Source organism: Piliocolobus tephrosceles, chromosome 5 (assembly GCF_002776525.5).
Source record: "Piliocolobus tephrosceles isolate RC106 chromosome 5, ASM277652v3, whole genome shotgun sequence".
In the NCBI taxonomy this organism is placed as follows: domain Eukaryota; kingdom Metazoa; phylum Chordata; class Mammalia; order Primates; family Cercopithecidae; genus Piliocolobus; species Piliocolobus tephrosceles.
Genome location: NC_045438.1, coordinates 46,181,776 through 46,203,428, shown reverse-complemented (window position 1 = coordinate 46,203,428; position 21,653 = coordinate 46,181,776). Strand labels below are relative to the sequence as shown.

At 37.5% G+C, this 21,653-nt stretch overlaps 1 protein-coding gene across 3 annotated transcripts; it reads left to right on the top strand.

The window, feature by feature from the left end:
* The first annotated feature begins 3,539 nt into the window (after positions 1–3,539).
* Positions 3,540–20,040, top strand: FBXO30 (F-box protein 30). Of its 3 annotated transcripts, none has more exons than XM_023194777.3 (3): positions 3,540–3,684; positions 11,810–13,856; positions 17,872–20,040. In XM_023194777.3, the coding sequence occupies exons 2-3, from the start codon at positions 11,826–11,828 to the stop codon at positions 18,073–18,075; spliced, it is 2,235 nt and encodes a 744-aa protein (XP_023050545.2). In that variant the 5' UTR covers positions 3,540–3,684; positions 11,810–11,825; the 3' UTR covers positions 18,076–20,040. The 3 variants fall into 3 exon arrangements, with proteins under 3 accessions (XP_023050545.2, XP_023050544.2, XP_023050546.2); XM_023194776.3 differs by lacking the exon at positions 3,540–3,684 and adding an exon at positions 3,796–3,941; XM_023194778.2 differs by lacking the exon at positions 3,540–3,684 and adding an exon at positions 10,333–10,387.
* Positions 20,041–21,653: the final 1,613 nt, after the last annotated feature.

The following is a 21,653-nucleotide window of genomic DNA, read 5'->3' as shown; positions in this document are numbered from 1 at the left end:
AATATTTTATTTTTCAAATAAAATACTATGCATCTACAATATACATGGTAGTATACTAGATAGTTGGGGAAGATATAAAAGTGGTGCAAAATCTGCTTCCATGAATTTGGGAGATAATCTGTGAGCCAGTATCTACATGTGAATCTATATGTCTCACATATAGATTTGTGAAAAAGGTAACAGTGCCATCTGGTACATGTAAAAGTGCTGAAAACAGTATTTGCTACAGAGTCCTCTCAGAGAGGACATGGTATTAGAGCTGTATATTTAAGAAGTAGGAACCTCAGATTTACTGTGATCACAGGTGGCTTGGAATTGGACTGTGCATAGTGTTTGGTAGATAAAAGAAACAAATCAGGCTAAAATGAAAGATTTACTTTGAGCAACTGAAGACAGGAGTTGAGACTGTATCTCATGGGCTCTAGGTAGCCATCTGCTATGGTCTGAATGGTTTTGTCCCCGTCTCAAAAATTCATGTTGAAATTTAACCCCAATGCAACAGTGTTGTAAAGCATGGCCTTGACTGAGTTTTAAGAGCTCTGCCCTAATGAATGGGATTAGGTGCCCTTATAAGAGGGCTTGGCAAAGGGAATTTTTACTCTTGCCCCTTCACCTTCTGCTATGAGGACAGAGCTTTACTCTTCTCCAGAGAAAGAGGTGTTCAATGTGCTATCTTAGAAGCACAGATGGGACCTTTACCAGACAACCAAATCTGCCCATGCCTTGATCTTGAACTTCCCAGCCTCCAGAATTGTGAGAAAATAAATTTTTCTTCTTTATAATTATAATTTCTTGTAATGTATAATTATCCAGTTTGTAATATTTTGTTATAGCAGCATAAACAGACTGTGACAGTTAATATTGAGTGTCAACTTGATTGACTTGAAGGATGTCAAGTATTGATCATAGGCATGTCTGTGGGGGTGTTGCTAAAGGAGAATAACATTTGAGTCAGTGGGCTGGGAAAGGCAGACCCACCCTTAATCTAAGTGGGCACCATCTAATCAGCTGCCATTGCAGTTAGGATATAAAGCAGGCAGAAAAACGTAAAAAGGCTAGGCTGGCCTAACCTCCCGGCCTACATCTTTCTCCCATGTTGGATGCTTCCTGCCCTTGAACATCAGACTCCAAGTTCTTCAGTTTGGGAACTCAGACTAGCTCTCCTTGCTCCTCAGCTTGCAGATGGCCTATTGTGGGACCTTGTGATCGTGTGAGTTAATGCTTAATAAACTCCCTTTTATATGTATCTGCCCTATTAATTCTGTCCCTCTAGAGAACCCTGACTAATACACATACTAAGACACCATCCCATCGAGATGTCTGAATACAAAAATAACAAGATAAAATGAGTGTCTTAGGAAGAATTGTATTGATAGTGGATTTGAGATAGCAGACAGTGCAGGAGAAAGGACTGGTTAGGCAACAGCAGAAATCCAAATTTGTTTAAGACAGTAATGTTTAAAATAAACTTCAGCCACATTAAATTTAAAGGAGTTTGAGCAACGAACAATTCACGAATCAGGCAGCCTCCTGAGCCAGAGTAGGCTCTGAGACTCCAGCACAGCCACATGGTGGAAGATGATTTACGGACAGAAGAAGGAAAGTGACGTACAGAAAACAGAACTGAGGTATACAAACAGCTGGATTGGTTACAGGTTAGGGTTTGTCTTATTTGAACAAGGTTCAAATAACTGGCTACATTTGATTGGCCAAACTCAGTGATTGACAGAAGTGTGGGCTATGGTCTGTTTACTCCTCCACTTATTATAGTTCACGGTGTACACAGAAACTTTTAGGCTGAACTTAAAATATGTAAGGAGGCTGCTTTAGGCTAAACTTGATTTAACAGTAACTAGGAATGAAGGTGAAAGAAAAAAAGGATTTTAAATAATTGTCTGGACATGGAAAATTATCGAGATGAAGGGACAAAGAAGACAATGACTGAATGACTCAGCCTGAATGACTCAGCTTCAGGCGGGTGAGAGTGACCTGGTGTCAGCTAGGTGACTTAGTAGAAGGTAAAGCCCCAGATCTCAAAAAGTATAATTAGAGATTCACAGAATTTTAAAGCTGGAAAGGGTTCTGGAGATAATCTATTTTAGATCCTTTATAAGAGGACAAAAAAAAAAAAAGAAAAAAAAAAGGCAAAAGAAAGGTCTGTGACTCAATCCAGGACAGTAAGCATGGAGGGGGGCCGTAGTGTAGCAGCACCTACATCCTCTCGCACCAGGCCATCCTGCTTGTTTCTCCATCCTGACCATGTAGCTCTCCGGACAGTGGTTCTCAAGGTCTGAACCGAGGACCAGACCCTGTCTGCAGTCAAATTGGCAAAATAAGGGAAACAGATAATTTTTCAAAAAGTTAATCATTTAAGGAATCAGTCTTTACTCTGTAATCTAAGTTCCTAACTCAGTCTTTGTTTTAATTTACGGACCTGAAAAACCCACAGGTCTGAGAGTCATTTCTCTGTAGGATAGCAAGTTACGTGTCAGCTCTCTTTCCCAAAGCACAACAGCAGGGGGTAAAGAAGCAGTCACAAAAAGGATGACAACAGTGTTTTCCTGGCTCTGCCCCAATCCCCACTGCCAGGATTACAGCCATCTTCCCTTTGTTGTAATTCTCTTGCCATAGGGGTGGGCAGGAGTCCCGACAGAGGGGCGGGGGCGGGTGAGCGTCTCCCACCACCAAGAGCTCGGAATCACTGTCCCTCGGCCGCAGACCAAGGCTTGGTGGTGGCAGCTGGGGCGTGGACATCCATTCTTTGATATAGCCCTGTGGGATTTCTTTACTCCTCAGTCATATGTAAGGTACACTGCAAAAGCGGCTTCAAGCCCCCTCCCCAGCTAATTACCTTCCCGGAATGACGCCTCAGCCCCTCACAGAAGCAGACCCTAGTGGGCTGTCCCGTTTGAGCTCCAGAGAGGCTCTGCCGCCCGCCGGGATCCAGGGCTGCGTTCAGTCCCGGGGGACGTAAAACCCGACAGGGGATAACGGGTCACAGCACCATCCTGGCACTAAGTCACGGGGCTTGGGCACGCTGCGTTAGCCGGCGGGAAGGCCTGTGGCGGCAATCACCAAAGGTCGAGCAAGGGCTGACCCATTTCCTCCAAAAATCAGCCAAAGGGAAAGCAGTGCCCCGGAGTCAAGGGATCGGGGCTACTTCTCCTTCAACTAGCGGCGGGAACAAGTCATGCTACTAGGGCCTGTTTCCTCAATTGTAAAATGAGGGGTCTAGGATTCCCTCTAGGAATGTAAGATTCTAAAATCGAACAGGGTTTGGTAGCACCGCCGGGGCGGAGCCTCACGGGGCGCCGCGGGAATGCAACCACAGGACTCGCCACAGCAGGAGCTCGCTCCAGACCCTACTCTACCCACGTGGCTGCGAGGTCAGAGGGCAGCGTGAGCGTCCCCGCCGGGCCTGCGTGCGCGTCCCCGCCCAGCTGTCTGCAGAAGCCGGGCCGGGTGGGCGGGGCGCAGCGGGGCGGGGCGCGCGAGGAGGGCGGCTGCCTCTGGAGTAGGCCGGCTGGAGAAGAGAAAAGGCGGCGGCCCGGCTGGGGAACAGGGGTGGAGGAGGCGGTCCGGACCGCTGTGTGGGGCACGGAGCGTCGCCGGGACAGAGCGGAGCAGCTGGGCACGGCGTCCAGGGCAGCTAGGGCCTGGGCCGCGGTTCGGCCGCGCTGGCCGGTGAGTGTCGGGAGGCCCGCAGGGGAGGCCGGCGCCGTCAGCGCTGCGGCGGGGACCGAGGCGGCGGCCGGGCAGTTAGAGGCCCGCAGCCAGGATCGAGGCGCTGGCGACCGTGGAGTCGACGGGCCCGGCCTGGAGTGGAGGAAAGGCGGCTGACCCCGGTCCGTGCGCGTCCCGGGTCGGCCGTCCGGTTGCGCTGAGAAGGCGTCCGTGGCGCTGGTGTCCGCGCCCGGCCGCATGCCGGGCCAGCCGTTGAGGTCAGCAAATGGCGACTCGAGCCCCGAGGGCACCGACCTCTGTGTTCCCCCCAGTTTGTGTGTCTGTGTAGGGGGAAGGGACGAAGGAGGAGTTAAACTTAGGGAACCCTAAGCTTCTTGTTCAGTCTGGCTTTTAGAAACTTGGGTTCTTTGGGGACAAACGGGTTAAAGTAAGACTAGGGAGGCATCATCCACTATCTGCACGGGATGAGCAAAGTTGGTAACTTTTCCATTCATGGAAGTGAGAGGATCTTATCCTTAGCCTCGGTCGTTATTAAAGGGAAACTGCCTTATTTTGCAGACCTGAGGTTATTTGTGTTGTTCCAAGACCTGCACCTTGGAACTGCTTTGCTTGGAAGGGGTTTATAGAGCGCATGCTGAATTCAGAGTAATCTGCCAATATGTTTTTAACGTGTGTATTTGGGAGTATAGAGGCAAGGAGGCAGAACAGTATGTATTTACCATGGTCCTAGTATTCCATTTCCGTCTCCCTTTCTCTTGTTTTTCTTTTTGAGCCCTGTCGTAAGTCCCAAATAAAAGATGCTTGGGAACGAATTGACCTTTTATTCCATGATTACTTCGTTGACTCTGATCCAAGATGAAGTTATTTATGGGCATTATGATATCGGTGTAGATTAAGTTAAAACTCTTTTAATACAAAATCCCAAACTTTTTAAATTTCCATTTGCTCAATTTCAATACTGTTTGTTCTTTAGAGACCTATGTAAATTATGTTAACAGGTTTTGCATTTGCTCATACTAAGGTTTTCCAAAGCAGTCCAGTTGTTGACATGGCAAAAGGAAAAGAGTAGCATAAAATAAACCTTTAGGGTTTTTCAGAGGGTTAGATTTCAATATGCGGTTTCCGCTGAATCACTCTTCTTAATGCTTAGTCACTGTTTTTATCACAGAAGTTTAATTGGGGGTAACATGGTGTTTTGCTAACTTTTTAAATTGCCAATTTGTTTTTACCTAGCACTGTAGTGCCGTGACGTAACTTTTTTTTTTTTTTTTTAATTCTGGAAATGGTGGAGTTTCGTGGATGCTATAAGAGAACTGAGGTTTCCAATATAGGCACACTTAATGTATACCAAGTGTACTAGGTATTTAATTTCAATCCAGTATTTCTCCCGGTCTAGCATTGGGAGACTTCTTCTAAAAAGTGTCCTAATATATCATTAAAAAGCAATATTATATAGGTAATGATAGCGTGTATAGAGAGGTACCTTAAGGTCACCAAAATAGGCATTGGTTAATGCTTACTGTTTGATATAACATGTTTTTAAGATGTGAATATTTTAATGGGTAAGCCCTATGCTATTCCATATGATTTTGGATAAATCTTTTAATTCAGTTCCTAAGACTGCTTATTTGATAAAAGGAGTTAGTACATACTATAGAATGTCATTGTATTTGTAGAATTTTTTGACATAAAACAATTGAGTCAAAGGCTGTATAAAATGTAAATTAAATTCAAATTCAGTGTGATGAAATAGAGGAGACTGGCCTTAAACAAGTTGCTTCTATATTTTAGGTAGGTAGGTGTTAGATACAGACAAGCGGATCAGTTAAAACCAAGTCTATGAAAATCTTTTTTTAAAAGAATGGGTAATGTTATTACTAGGTAGTTCCTCATATGATTGCATTTAATTAATGATCTCATAAAAATAATTACACTTACAATTTTTGTGTATGTAAGTGTGGCTGTTGTGCAAATCGAAGTACATCTGGTTTCTGAGAACTGCATGTTTATATCCTATTGGACATACACATAATTGTAAACAACCTTTATAAAGTTCTAGATTGTTTCCAGAGTAAAGTAATTGCCTCAAGGTCACTAAGCTGAGACTCCTTGGAAGCCCATTCCCCCATGTGGTGTTACCTGTTTTGATAAACTGAGTTCTGCCATTTGGGTGGATAATTTTTATCTGAGTATCAACTCAAATAGGTTCTAGTCTGAGTATTAAATATTTATTAATACTATTTCAATTTCCTATGTAAGTCTATGATCGTTTCATTTGCTTATTTAGTGGAGAACATTGCAAATAGATTTTGCTTTAGAATATGCTACTCATGACCATGACCATATTTAGAAATGAAGAATATATGTTTTGATATATCTGGAACAATAAAACGTAAAAAAAAAAAAATCCGTATAATTAAATCATCCATTTTATAAATGAAAACGAAAGTTTAATAAAAGAATGTATACATTGTAATCCATTTAGCCATTTGGGATTGAAAGCTACTGCTTTGAGTTGGTAATTTAAGGATAATGTCTTTTTGATTTTGTCTAACCACTGCCCCCCAAACCCACCTCTTTGTAAACAGTAAGATAAGATGCCTAGCTGAGGTATAGATTTATTATCATTTTTTAAAGCTGAGTGTGTCTGATAAACAGTCAGTAGAGGTACTATGCACTAGTACCTCTGGACTTTACAGGGGATGAGATTTGCACTGGAAGAACTTATAACTGATTGCTAAATTTGAAATTTCATTTGCAGACTTAACTTGTAATAATGGTTAATTAATTGAACAAATCTGTCTATAGTTTTATATCAGCCTTACATTGGAACAGTATATTACTGTTTTAAGTATATTTTATTTAATACCATGTTAATTGTAATACTAAGCTGTAGGCTGATAGCACTTCCTATTTTGAACTTCTTTTTCTCACTCTCTATTCAGGCACCTTTGCATGTGTAGACCTTAATCTCTTCCTTTCTTTTTGAACCCAGTGCTTCTGTATTCATTTTTTTTTTTTCCAGTAATTGGTCTGCAGGTTTGATTAGGGAATTCAAATAGTAGAAAAATATAAGGTAAATGCTTCTTCCTGTGTTTCTCATATTATTATTATTTAAGATTTTAAAACAATGGAAGGTTGAAACTAACTTTCTCTGATTTGCTTTTTTGATAGATGATTTGTCTTACTCCATATATAATGCCTGAAACATATTACTTATGTGCTCAACGTATGTTTGAGCACCATTGACTTTTTATGGCCAGTACAATGAAGTAATTTTGATTTAATTTGATTGATGCCAGATCTGTAAGGTATTTTTATGTGGAATATGTAGTTTTCCATGAAATGAAGACTCTGATTTGTCCATTTCATTATTTTCTTATATTATAATTCTTCATGTATTTAACACAAATGAGTCTCTAATTGAGGCAGAATTTTGAATGTACGGAACATAAGAATGAATGAGACAGAGATGATTCTGACTTTCTTGGAGCTTATAGTTTTCCTGTGGAAATAGATATTAAACAAAACGATGACTTACTTAGAGTTGTCACTAGTATTACCAGGGAAAAAGGCAGTGTGTAATGAGTACACACAATATGGGATCCATACCTTGTCTTTGGAGTATGTGGAAAAGGAACACATAAGCGGAGATTTAGGGTTGAGGCAGCAGGGGTGTGTGGGGAGGAAAAGATATGTGTATCTGTCTGTGTATTAGAGGTAAAGGCAGACGTTAGGAACAGCCTTGAAGCAGCAGGTTATTTTGAATACATTAGATGGTTCTTATATTTTAAAATCATGCTAATTTGCACTTCTTTATATTTACTTACCTCCTTATGTATTTTAATGAATTTTTAAAAATACTTTTTTGAGGGCAATGTATTTATGCCTTTAATGACAAGATCTCATTTCATTATATGGGAAAATGCCATGTCTTAGAACTATTTTTATGAATTGCTTGTCAGCCACAGAGTATGAGTTGGCAAAGAACTTCTCTTAGAGAAAATTGAAAGAATTGAAAACATTTGATGATTTACTAATATTTTCAGGTCCAGCGAAACTTTTCCAATAATTTATATTCAATGTGTAAATTATTAGAGATGTTAGTTGTTTCCTACTGTGCCTGCTGTGTAACTGATAAATAAGAGATGGATGTTTTTCAACCTGTTCTACAGGATTTACAGGCAATTGCAAAATACTTTATAAAGGCACGTTTAATTTGATCGTAGTGGACTTGATTAGGTGGAGGATGAATCTAGAAGAGTTTTAAATTCTGAAGCTGAGGGTTCTATTCTCAGAATACTCTTAGTATTGACTACTGTGTTTTCTTAATTTTTTTCTTAATATAGTTAATAGGAAAATGGAATTGAAATTCACTCCTCATTTGTATGGCTATTTTAAGAATTGTTAAATTTAGTAATGTAATGTTCCATACACTTATACTGAGCATTATCTATGTAAATTATTCTTCAAATAATTTAAAACATATATATTCAAAGCAGAGTAAAATGCTATTATAATTGGAAGAGACCAAAAGACTTTTTTGACCACAGGAGTGATTAAGTACTGGGATAAACTACAAGCAAAGTTGTGTAATCTCCATTACTCACATAACGTCTTAACATTGGATCACCAGTTACACAAGGGCCGCCTTGTTTTTAAACTTTTATAAGTAAACATACCTGTTATTGTCCATGGATGTTGATCGGACATGGAGCTAGAACGTATAGTCCTAGCTCTGCCACTTACTAGGTAGATGACCTTGGCAAATCACTTACTCTTTCTGAACCTCAGTTTCCTCCAGGTTGTTATAAAGACATGTAAAGAAGGATAAAATAGGCACATAATTACTGTTCTCTCTCCCTTCTAAGTCTACTTCAGAAAATAATAAATGTTGTGAACTTGTTGCTATGAATGCTTTTTTAAAACCTTATTCAAAGGGGGATGGATAGTGTAAAAGAGACTGTTTAACTGAAGCTTGACTACTTTCCTTCTACCTTTGAAAATTATGGCTGTTTTTGCTTTTAACTCAGACCCTGTTTCAAGCAGTCGCTATTTTAAGCGCTTTTGAATTAAGTGATATTTTTAAGATGTGTTTTCCCTGGTGGTGTCATGTGATGGTGTGTACAGTAACATAAAGTGTCCCTAAAAGTTCTGAGAGCACTGGTTACTTCTGTTGAAACTGCTTGTATTTTTAGGTTTCTCCCTTAGTAACAGTCAAGCTTGTAACCTTCAGCATGTGAGATCAGCTCAGTCTAGTTCTTGCAAAATAAGAAAGCTACAGCTGTTTTCACAATCTAATCACTCAGTAAGATTTGTTGTAATTCTTAATAAAGTTTCTCTTTAAATGTCTGGTTAATTTTCAAATGTTTGTCACTAGTCTTTTCCTATATGACTATTTTAGTATGTCTATTTTTATAGTTCTATACTTATCTTTAAAATTTATGAAGATAAACATTTAAAAATATTCAACTCATAATTTGTAATTTTTAACACAATTTAAAAATACAATTTTGTTGTTGAGTATGTACCTTGTCTTTTCTTTGACATCATTGAACACCATAATATCAACTTGGAACTTTTCTACTGAATCAAGAAAAACTCTGTTGATGATGATTCAGGTACACTTTTGTTCTTCTAGCTTGAGGAAACTCATGCCTCAACTGGAGAAAAAGATAATAGCAATTGAGGAGTGATTAATTAGTTACCTGGAACCAAGATAGATTTTATGGAAAACTATGTCATAGGGTTAACAATCTCTTATGCACTGAGGTGAAGAAAACAGGATAAGAATCACCTTCCTGTCCAGAAAATTCTTGTCTACTACAATGCAATTTAATTTTGGAAATGTTGAACTGAGTTGCCCGTGCCATATACAAGTAGAAATATATCATAAGTAATCCATTGTAGAGAGTGAAGAGGAGTTTGAAAGAGGAATCTGGGCAGGATGTATAGATGGATTTTCAGCATATGTGTGGTAATTGAAACTTTTGGAGAAAATGAAAGCACCCAGGGAGAATGTACAGAATAAGCAAAAAAATGACACAAGCCCTGAAGAAATGCAATATTTAAGTAATTATTATTGACGAATAGTTAAGAAAACTAAGGGTAGAAGACAGACTGGAGTGACATCATGAAAAATAAGAGGATGTAATAGTCCCAAAATAAGAGATTAGTCATCATCACAATACAATGGCCACAGAAGATGGGGTCTGGAAAAATATGCCCTCCAGATTTAGTATTGAGGTTCTCAGCAGAGCAGTTTTAATAGGGGTAGTAAAAATAGAACCAGAATAGAGAGTTAAAGGACATATAGGAGATTAGAAGTTTTTTGGTGGTATTTTTCTTTAGAAAGCTTGACTGGATAAGAAAAAAAAAAAAAATGGTGGCAAAGGGCGGATGTTATGTTATTATTTCAATTATTATTATCACTTTTTGAGACAGAGTCTCCCTCTTTAACCCACGCTGGAATGCGGGGGTGCACAATCATGGCTTACTGCAGCATTAATCTCCTGGGCTCAATTGAGCCTCCTGCCTTGGCTTCCCAAGTAGCTGGGATTACAGGTGCATGTCACTATGCCTGGCTAATTTTTTTGTTTTTGTTTTGTAGAGAGAGGGTCTTACTATGTTGTCCAGGCTGGTCTTGAACTCCAGGCCTCAAACGACCCTCCTATCTTGGCCTCCCGAAGTGCTGGGATTACAGGTTTGAGACACCATGACTATTATTTCAGTTTTTAAAAGTTAAATAATCTTTTAAGTTTTTATTGCTAATAGGAAACACGCCAGTAAAGAAGTTGATTATACTAAAAATACATTGAATAGACTCACTAATTGTAATTAAGTCAATATATTATGGTTAGACTTTTATTTTTGATATAAAACTTTTGTTTATAAAAGTTACAGTGCAAATTTTAAAGCAGGAAAGACTTAATCCGTTCATGTTATTTTATAGAACTATTTCTCTGCTTAAAATTCTCAGTGACTTCCAGTTGTAAAAGTGTGAACTCTTTAGAGCAGCATAAAGCATTCATCATGATTTGCCTTATTCCTTTCTGGCCTCATCTCTTACAGATACCTTGCATTTTTCCCTGTGATTCAACAATACTAGGGAACTTGAGGTTTTGCTAATTCATGCTTTTTGGTATTTGCATTTGCTATTACTTCAGCATTGAATGCCTCTCGTTTTTACCAGTTTACCCTCCCGTACTTCAGACTTCTCTTTCAAGACTACTGTGAATTATTCTCTAATCCCTACTCATATTGATTATTATCTTCTCTATTGGTACCATTTTACTTCTGTCATATGGACCACATAAAAACGACACTTTTTACTGTCTTTGACATCTTGCTGTAGCTTTTTGAGAGGAGGCACTGTGACTTGCTAATCTTCATATTGCCACACCAAACACAGTGCCTGATCCATGATAAACAATAAATAGGCATTTAGTGAATGAATATGACCCTCAAAAGTAAGTGATTTGCCCACAGCCACAGAGCTTGAGCTAGAACTTTTATATCTGGATAAATTCCTTGTATGTTCTAGTTAAGACTTAATTTGTTGCAGAATTTATTAAGGCATATATAGAAGGAAGGATTAATAGATGAAATCTTAAATGAATTCATTTAGAAGGGATAAAAAGAAAACTTCTAATAAAGTTTTAAATACATTCATGAAATTCATACTGTTCTCTTTTAGTAATATGAGGTGTCTGCAATGTCGGGTACAATCAAAATCAGTTTAGTTGAAATTAGAAAGATAAAAGTGAAAACACTCTGAAATCTAAAATGCACATTGACTTGTGTTTAACATTATATAGTATACAGTATTAGAATTTAAATCATATATTTTGAAACTTTTGCCCTTTTAAGCATATTGTTATATGACATATAAAAATGAGCCCTTATGACATTCTCTAGTATTGAATTGTTACTAGAATATAAGTGCTTACATCCTTTCAAGACATTGATTATATGTAAAATTAACTGGTTAAGTATGTTTATTTTATATATGTCATCCTAAAATAAACCAAGATATTAGATACATTAGTGATTTAATTATTAAACAATTTTGAAAAATCAACAATTTTTTGGCTAACTTCTTATCTTTTTCCATTTCATCAACCAGAGCTGTGCTAGCCATTATGGAGGAGCAGCTGCAGCATTCCCATTGTGTGAATTGTGTCAGTAGACGGTGCATGACTAGACCAGAGCCTGGGATTTCCTGTGATTTGATTGGTTGTCCATTGGTTTGTGGTGCAGTTTTCCATTCTTGTAAAGCTGAAGAGCATCGACTTTTATGTCCATTTGAACGAGTGCCTTGCTTAAATAGTGACTTTGGATGTCCGTTTACCATGGCCCGAAATAAAGTTGCTGAACATCTGGAAATGTGTCCTGCAAGTGTAGTGTGCTGTACTATGGAATGGAATCGATGGCCAGTTAGTTATGCAGACCGGAAATCATATGAAAATCTAAGCAGAGATGTTGATGAAGTGGCACAATTGGATATGGCCTTGGCTCTTCAAGACCAAAGGATGCTCTTAGAATCCCTCAAAGTAGCCACCATGATGTCAAAAGCAACTGATAAAGTATCCAAACCTAGAGAACAAATCTCAGTTAAATCAAGTGTCCCAGAAATACCACATACTAATGGTTTGGTGTCTGTTGATGAAGAATCTTATGGTGCACTTTATCAAGCTACTGTAGAAACAACCAGAAGTTTGGCTGCTGCTTTGGATATCCTGAATACTGCTACAAGAGACATTGGCATGTTAAATACAAGTATCCCAAATGACATGGATGAAGAGCAAAATGCGAGAGAAAGCTTAGAGGATCAAAACTTGAAAGACCAAGATCATCTTTATGAGGAGGAGATAGGAGCAGTAGGTGGAATTGACTACAATGACACAAATCAGAATGCCCAGTCTGAACAAAATGGTTCAAGTGATTTATTATGTGACTTGAATACAAGTTCTTATGACACTTCGGCTCTTTGTAATGGCTTTCCTTTGGAAAATATATGTACCCAGGTCATAGACCAGAATCAGAATTTACATGGTGATTCAAAACAAAGTAACTTAACAAATGGAGACCGTGTGGCATCAGATGGCACTTCAAAACCTTCCAGCTCACTTGAGATAGCAGCACAACTTAGGGAAATAATACCATCCAGTGCTTTGCCTAATGGCACAGTTCAGCATATCCTCATGCCAGATGATGAGGATGAAGGTGAATTGTGTTGGAAAAAAGTAGACTTAGTGGACTTGAAGAATGTGGATGTCTTATCTTTCAGTCATGCTCCTTCATTCAATTTTCTTTCTAATTCATGTTGGTCTAAACCAAAGGAAGATAAAGCAGTAGATACATCAGATTTGGAAGTTGCAGAAGATCCCATGGGCCTCCAAGGAATAGATCTGATCACAGCAGCGCTGCTGTTTTGTCTAGGAGATTCTCCAGGAGGTCGAGGTATATCTGATAGCCGCATGGCTGATATTTATCACATTGACGTTGGGACTCAGACTTTTTCACTTCCATCTGCAATATTAGCTACAAATACAATGGTTGGGGAGATAGCTTCAGCTTCAGCTTGTGATCATGCCAATCCACAGCTTTCAAATCCAAGTCCATTTCAGACACTTGGGCTGGATTTAGTATTGGAATGTGTCGCTAGGTACCAACCCAAGCAGCGTTCAATGTTTACCTTTGTGTGTGGACAGTTATTTAGAAGGAAAGAATTTTCTTCCCATTTTAAGAATGTGCATGGTGACATTCATGCTGGACTCAATGGCTGGATGGAACAGAGGTGTCCTTTAGCTTACTATGGTTGTACCTATTCTCAGCGTAGATTTTGTCCATCAATACAAGGAGCGAAGATTATACATGATCGCCATTTGCGGTCATTTGGAGTTCAGCCATGTGTATCTACAGTATTAGTGGAGCCTGCTAGAAACTGTGTGTTGGGATTACATAATGACCATCTAAGTAGTCTTCCTTTTGAGGTCTTGCAGCATATTGCAGGCTTTCTTGATGGCTTCAGTTTATGCCAGCTCTCATGTGTATCCAAGTTAATGAGGGATGTGTGTGGCAGCCTGCTTCAGTCTCGTGGCATGGTCATACTGCAGTGGGGGAAAAGGAAGTATCCAGAAGGAAATTCATCATGGCAGATAAAAGAAAAGGTTAGTGTAATCTTTACAGCCTTTTATTTGACATAAAGAGGGCTTTCGTAATACTGCTGAATTAATACAATTAATATCTTGTTGAGAAATTGACCATTCCCTAAAACTTACTAAATCAATGTGATGACAGAATTTTTTTAATGGAAATTAGTAATGAACTAGGATAGTTAGAATTGTTTGCCATAATTATAGGTTTACTAGAACTAGATTATAATCTAATATGGCAGAGACCACTTATGTTTCTCAATTTTTCTATAACAACTCTTTTTTGTTTGGATCCATTTTACCATCTTCTAATTTGGACTCCATCTGAAAAATTTGCATCATAAGATAATGGAGGAAGTAAGAAGAGGGTTTTTTTCCTGCTTGTAATTGTTTCTCCATTCTATGGCCATTTCGTTCTTAGTATTCGGTTGTTTCAGGTATAACCTAAATAGCGAGAGATGAGAAAAAGGTATAACTACGACTGTGGTCATATATTAAAGTGACCAGAGGAACATAAATGGATGAATGAGGAAATGCTTTAGGCTCGTGTGAGAAAACAGTAGGGCAGTAGGATTTGGTATTTTGGGTGGTGACTCGGTTTAGTGAAGTCCAAAGAAGTGGTGCATACTGTATTGGAAACTTGAGCTGGAGATTTAGGCAGACCTAAGCAAATCCAAGCTACACCATTTTCCTTCTGTGATACCCTGCTTTTGCTCAGCTTCTATTTGGCACTACTCAGTAGGAACTGGAAGGCATTACAGATATCTTTGATTGAAGGTGTTTTTTATTTTTGAACACTTACAATATGAAACTTTTACATTTTCTAAAGTGGAAACAATTGTGATAAACTTTACATTTAGTTGCACAGCATTCAAACTGGTTACTTTATTTGTAGCACCTTTAGGTTTTCTTTCATTCATTGCACTGATTTTTCAGAATTCTGCATCCACTTGGTTTCCCTGAGGCTTTGACCAATAAATGATCACACAAATTGTTTCATGATTTTTTTTTTCCAAAAGGGAATTTCTGATGGCAGAAAGTTTTTACCACTTGTGTTTGTGTGTATTTTTGTTTTCCCTATGATTTTGTATCTTTTCTTCTCTTTGGGATGGGACACTCTTAGTATGGTCTTTTTATCTTTGCCTACTAGTATTGACATATGGAGTGAAATGTTTTTTTGGGGATGCTATAATCATTCCTGCAGAAAATCTCACCTACTCTTCAAATTTAACTCGCCATCGTTTATATAGATTACTCACACATCTGTATCCTAGCCATTTGCTCCACTGAACTCCCAGCCACTATACACAAGCATCTACTGGACATTTCCACTTGATTACCCTACAGCTTTCTCAAACTCAACATATCCAGCCTACTCCAGTCCTCCCCCTCTTAGTCTGAGAAAGTGGCACCATCATCACCAAGTTTCCTAAACCAGGAATTTAGGAGTTATGTTGACTGCTTTTTCTCCCCACTTTGTTTTTATTCAGGTAATCATGAAGTCCTGTTTATTTTCCCTTTCTCATACCTCTCAGGTTTGCTTCTCTTTTTGCACTGCCATTTCCCAAGTTCAGTCCCAACTTTAGTAGTCTCCTGGACTACAACAACAGCTTCCTTCTAACTGGGTTCCTACTTTCATTTGGGCCCTTCTACAATATATACACAAGAGCTAATGTGATATATATTTTCTTGAATACAATTTTTACACTGTCACTGCAGTGCTTAAAAACGTGTTTAATATTTGTTCATCACCCCAGGATAGAGTCCAGCTCCTTAATAAAACATTTGAGACTTTTCGTAATCTCATCTTTATCTTTTCACTTTCCTTTTCATTTTATACTGTAACCACATTGATTTACTGACAGTTCCCTAATGTTTTTTCTTGCATTAAGTCTTTAAAGTATGCCATCCCTAATACTCACACTTGAGCACCTGCAATATGCTACTCAGTGTGCGTTAGTACTTATATTAACTTACATAATCCACTGTCCCCATTTTACAGACAGAGGTTAAGTAAGCTTGCCAACTAATTGACTTAGGAAACTGGTTTCTGCATCTTTTGATCTTCATCTTTCTTGCTGTGTCCTGCTTACTCTTCAGGTTTTACCTCCTGAAGATAGCTTCTTGGCACCCAAACCCTGACACCTTCTGAGAGTTGCACTGCTCTGTGTTCCTGTGGTGCTCCATTAAATGCCTCTACTAAAGCACTCACTGTGCTGTTGTGAAATTGATTGATCAGTTTCAGTCACTAGACTATAAATTCCTTGAGAAGTGGGACTCTCAGGGAACCAAAATACTCCCTTGCATAGCAGCTACTATGTAGTAGGCACTCAGTAAGTACTTGATGCGTACTTGGATGAAAGATGGATCCATTACTAAGAAACCTTGTAATCAGCAGGGGGAGTCATACATTTTCTTTTGCCTGCTTTTCCTAAGTTTGTTTCAGCAGACTCTCAGTTGTACGGAAGTAGAGAGACTGCCTGTCTCCATTGAATCTTTCAGCTAATTCACCTGCCAAAGCTTAAGGAAAACTCCTAATGCCTTTGTAGTTTTGTGAGCATAGGGAATGGTAAGGGAGGCTAGTGACATCTATACTATCACTAGGCCTTCACTGACTCCTGGGAAATTACTCCATAAAGGGTATTTGATCATAACCCTAAGGAGTATAGGGGGTACCCTTGTGCTGAACAATGGGGACTTTCTATTGCTAGTTGACAAATAATTGGTTTCCCACAAAATTTGAAGACATCTAGCCACCCCGAGAAGATATTACCTTGCTTTCCTGAGAAGCAATAAATGCTGAGGGTTTTGCTTAAATCTGGCACTCTCTAAAGCAGGGGTGTCCAATTTGTTGGCTTCCCTGGGCCACATTGGTAGAAAAAAATTGTCTTGGGCCACACATAAAATACACTCACTATAGCTGATGAGCTAAAAAAAAAAAAAAAAAAAAAAAAAAAATTCAGATAACGTTTTAAGAAAGTTTACGAATTTGTGTTGGACTGCGTTCAAAGCTGTCCTGGACCACGTGCTGCTCACGGGCCCCGGGTTAGACAGGCTTGTTCTAAAGCATCTGCTGTTCAACGCATATAAATTGTTTCCTGTTTCAACATTTGCCTGTTGATACACTTAGCAGGGATGCCTAGGCCTGTCCTGCACCATTCATGCTTGTTATCTAAGTCTGTCCTGCTCTGCATTCATGCTTGTTACTATGTTCAGGTAGCTATATGTTTCAGTTGTAAAGATGACGGGCATGGGGCACAGTCTTTGCTGGACTAATAATTTGACAGTGCTTTAGGGCTTAGAGCTGTTGGGTGGACAAAAGGGGAAGAAGCCAATATTTTTACCTACAGATATGAATAGGGATGGCAGGTGAATATTTTGCCTAGAAACATGTTTTACAATGATATGAACTAAAATAGGATCCACTTTATAAATATTATTTTTATATAAAATTTCAGAGCGATTTTGAACAAATCAAAGTACTTGAATATTATTAAGCACCTTTAGTACTTGAGAACAGCAGGAAAATAAGCTTACCTTGGCATACAATATTCTAGGATATTTTTTAGTACTGATAGTATAAATAGGAATGGGAGAGAAAAATCTGGAGGAAAAAAATAACACTTGCATTGTATCTCCAGAGTGTAGTTAGTTCTAGATAGCCAGTCAGAGAATATGAAAGAATAATGTGCAGTACATAATATTTTAGGAAATGGCTCTGAATTTGTGCAGTTTTAATTTTATAAAAATCATTTGGTAAGCCAGATTGGGGTGTGATTTTTAATACTGAGTTTTGTCTTTCATTGTTTTTAAATTTATTGAAGTCATAATGTCATAGAAGTGATTTACCTTGTAAATATTTGACAGATATATTTGTATCCAAAAGGATTTGCCAATTTTTAATTTTATAGCTATTTGAAACTTTATATTGGATGCTTCTGCAATAGCAGAAATGTACGCAGGAGCAAAAAGTGTGTTTTGATTCTCTACAAATTGACTTGTTTAAATCTAAAGTAGAATTTTCTTGTAGGTATGGCGATTTAGTACTGCATTTTGTTCTGTTAATGAATGGAAATTTGCTGACATCCTAAGCATGGCTGACCACTTGAAGAAATGCAGTTACAATGTTGTCGAGAAACGGGAGGAAGCAATCCCTTTGCCATGTATGTGTGTGACACGAGAACTCACTAAAGAAGGACGTTCACTACGCTCAGTTTTGAAACCTGTACTTTAAAAGTTGTAATTTTACTTGCACATATATGCAAGCACCTAGTATAATTTCTTTGTAATATGTGAAACTTTATTAATGTATTAAATATTACAACTAGCTAAATTTATTGTCACTATGTATATAATGTTTTGAAGTGACATCTATTTTTATAAAGTACTGTTTAGTTGGAAAAAGTTGCCTTAATGTTTGAAATGTGTGAAATTTGTGGAACTTGCTGGACAGGGTGATTTAATTTTTAGCTGCATAATTTTAAGAATTAGTATTTTCAGTGGTGTGCGTATTTTTGGTTCCTAAATTTTTGCTTCTTAAACTAAAAATATCCTGACCAATTTATTCCTTGTTTTCTGTGGGTTGCAACCCATGCAATCAAAAAGCAAAACTTTGATTCAGATTTTTTACAGCATAGGTTTTTCATATAAAAATATTCTCAATTTCTTAAGCACTGACATAAGATCATTATAATGTTTTTGTTTTTTAGTGCTTCCCTATACAATTGTTAATGCACAAAAGATCTCTAATATATACTTACATATGTAAAATCGTAATTAAAGTTTGGTAATGCAGTTCATCATGTTTTAAAAATAATCCACAAAGATGTTTTTAATCTCACATACTTACAGTTCAACACAGAGTGACCATGTGCAGCTTTCTTTTTTGTTAGATGCCACATCCAGAGACTCATCGCAGTGTGTTATATGACAGGACAATGCAAAAACAAGCAAACAAAAAGCAAGCCTGTGAATATACTGTAATTTGAAACTGCTCCTGGTATTACGTATTTGCTGGATATCTAATGTTTTAAAAGATAATATACCTCATTTTAAGTTTGAATTGAGCATATTGTATAAATTTCAAATATTCAGAATGCAAAGGGCTTAACTATTAAATTTTTGCCTTTTGATGTTTATAAACATTACAACTGTGTTAAGACATTTAAAAACATGAAATTTGTTATCTTTGTAAAATGACAATCATGTAGAAACGTGTTTTGGTTGACAATCTCTTTGAAACGTTTCCAAGTTAATTTCCCATAGGCTTCACCACCAAGAAAGGAAGAATTGCATCTTTGCGTAATGGTCAAGGTATAATGCAAAAATATACCTATTCTTGAAGTAGTTTATTATAGTTTTCAAATTGATTTATACCATTATTAACCTGATGTGGTCTGCTTAAAAAATGAATATATCAGTGTTTAGAAATAAATTGCAGAGGTGGGGATATATACTTAAACAATTTGTCTTTAGCATTTGGTAGTCTGAAATGGTGACAGATTACTTGTTAAAATTGTGAAAACTCTGTTGTGTCCTCTCTTCCTGCATTTGTCCCTGAGAGTGCTCTATGATTACGAGGTTCTTGATTCCCATATATGGCAATCGGGCAGAGGAGTTCCTTGGGCATTAGAGAGTTCCGAAGCTTAAGATTTGTTTTGGTTGAGTCAAGTCCTTAGTACAGTTGAAAAATATAGCATTAAATACTAATCAATTGTTTTGCCTCACCAGTCATTTTAAATAGTAGAGTACTTATTTCTCAGTGCTTAAAATTTCTTTTTCAACTGTGAGATTGAATAAACAGTCTGTATTTCTGTGGAAAACAAAAAAAAATATATATAATACCATAAAATATAACTCGACCTTTTAAAGTTTTGCTGAAGAATGTGTCTGTGGTTAGGATAGCACAAGCATTAACTTTTGTTTTATAGTTATGCTTTTTAAAATTCATTGGTTTTAAATTTAGACTTCTTATTTCCACACTGGATTATGAGATATTTAATAATTTTCCACCTTATATTTCTTTTACACATTTTGCTGTTCTCTTTTTTGTTATTATTATGCCACCATATCATTTTGTTAAAATGTTTTCTTTGTGAAACATTTGTTCAAGTTCTAATAAAATTAATATTTTCCCTTAACATGGCTCAATAACTTTAAAAGGTTCATTTAAATAAAATTTTAATACTTGTTTGACAAATTCCAACACAGTCATATTGTTTCTGTAGTGTGGATTTTCTGCATGTTATGGTAGTTGTTGATTATCATTGCTCACACATGTTTTACTAGTGAACCTTAATTTTTTAAAAATATGAGACACTCATTAGTTAGCTTTCTCTGATCGTTCAGTGTCTCGAAAGTAATACCACCTAAGTTCACTGAAAGGTGGAAGAGTTTCTAGCATGGTTATATCTCTCAAAGTTGTCATGGAAACTATCTGTCTCTCCTCTTAAGTATGAAAAGGTTTGTATGTTGGCCTAATAGATTGTACTTTGAGAAGTCATCATTGATTCATTAGTCTTTGCTAAATAGCAAGGTAAAAGGCAAGCATCAGGATGGAGGGAAGTATTTGAATTCACTTTTATCCTCTGCCTCCTTCCCCAATACTGCCTGTTAGCTTAATCTTTCTGCCTCCCTTCCTCTCCCTTTCCCTTTTTCTCCCTTTCTCACTCTTTTTTACTAGATTTTGAGACTCACAGATCTTACAGCAGTGGTTCCTAAAGTGTGGTCCTTGGACCAGCAGGAACATCAACACCTAGAAATTTGTTAGAAATGCAGATTATTAGGCTTCTCTCCAGACTTAGTGAATCAGGAACTCTGGGGTGGGACCCAGGAATCTGTTTTAACAAGATCTCCAGGTGATTCTAATGCACAGTAAAGCGTTAGAACTTTGAGGGAAGCCTGGGTCATGTCAGCTACACTCTGGTGCATTACTGGAGTGGATATATGTGTGTACCTGTGTGTGTTTTGTATAAATATATGTGTAATCAAAAATTGAGAGTGATGGTAATTTATTAATGGTTAAACTGTATATGTTGTCTCAATTTTACAGCCATATGACAAAATACACTGGTTACTGTAGTTGTTGGACTTGTATTCTTTAAATTAGTCTTTACTAGTATTTAAAATTTTACTAGTGTTTCTTCTGTTCAAGGTAAATTGCAGTGCAAATTTTAGTTCATTAGCGGTAACACTTAGCCTAGTCATCTCATTATCTTGTTTAGTTGTTGTGTAGAGTCGTGAACATATTCAGATTGTAGGGTAATCAAAGAGTAGAAGTAGACAAATATTGGATTAAATCCTACAAAAATATTTTTAGGGATGTTTTCAACCCTATCAATACGATGTTTTGAAAGATTGGATCTCTTGTTTATAGTAGTATAGAACCTTTTCTGATCTTTTTGACTCTGTGCTGCCTATCTCATCAATGTTGTTGCTATTTATATCTGTCCTTAAACATTGGATGTTGGGATCTTAGTAATGTTGATGATAATAGGATTTTCAGCAAAACTTCCATATCCCTTGAAGATATGGTAGCTTATATTACTATATTGATAATAGTTTTACCTGTGGAGATTTGACTAGTTTTAGGTGTTTGGAAGCAAAAGAGGTTTCTTCATGTTTTGCATCCCAACCTGAAAAGACATGGGATTTATTAATTTTAAAATTTCCTAAGGAAAAATTATTCAAATATTTTAAAATGTGTTTGTTTTGTGCATGACATGCCACATTGGTGATATGATTGTGATTGGAGCTTACAGAGTTGGTTGTTTAGAAGTGCAGTAGAAAGAAAGCAATTGGCCCTTATTCTCT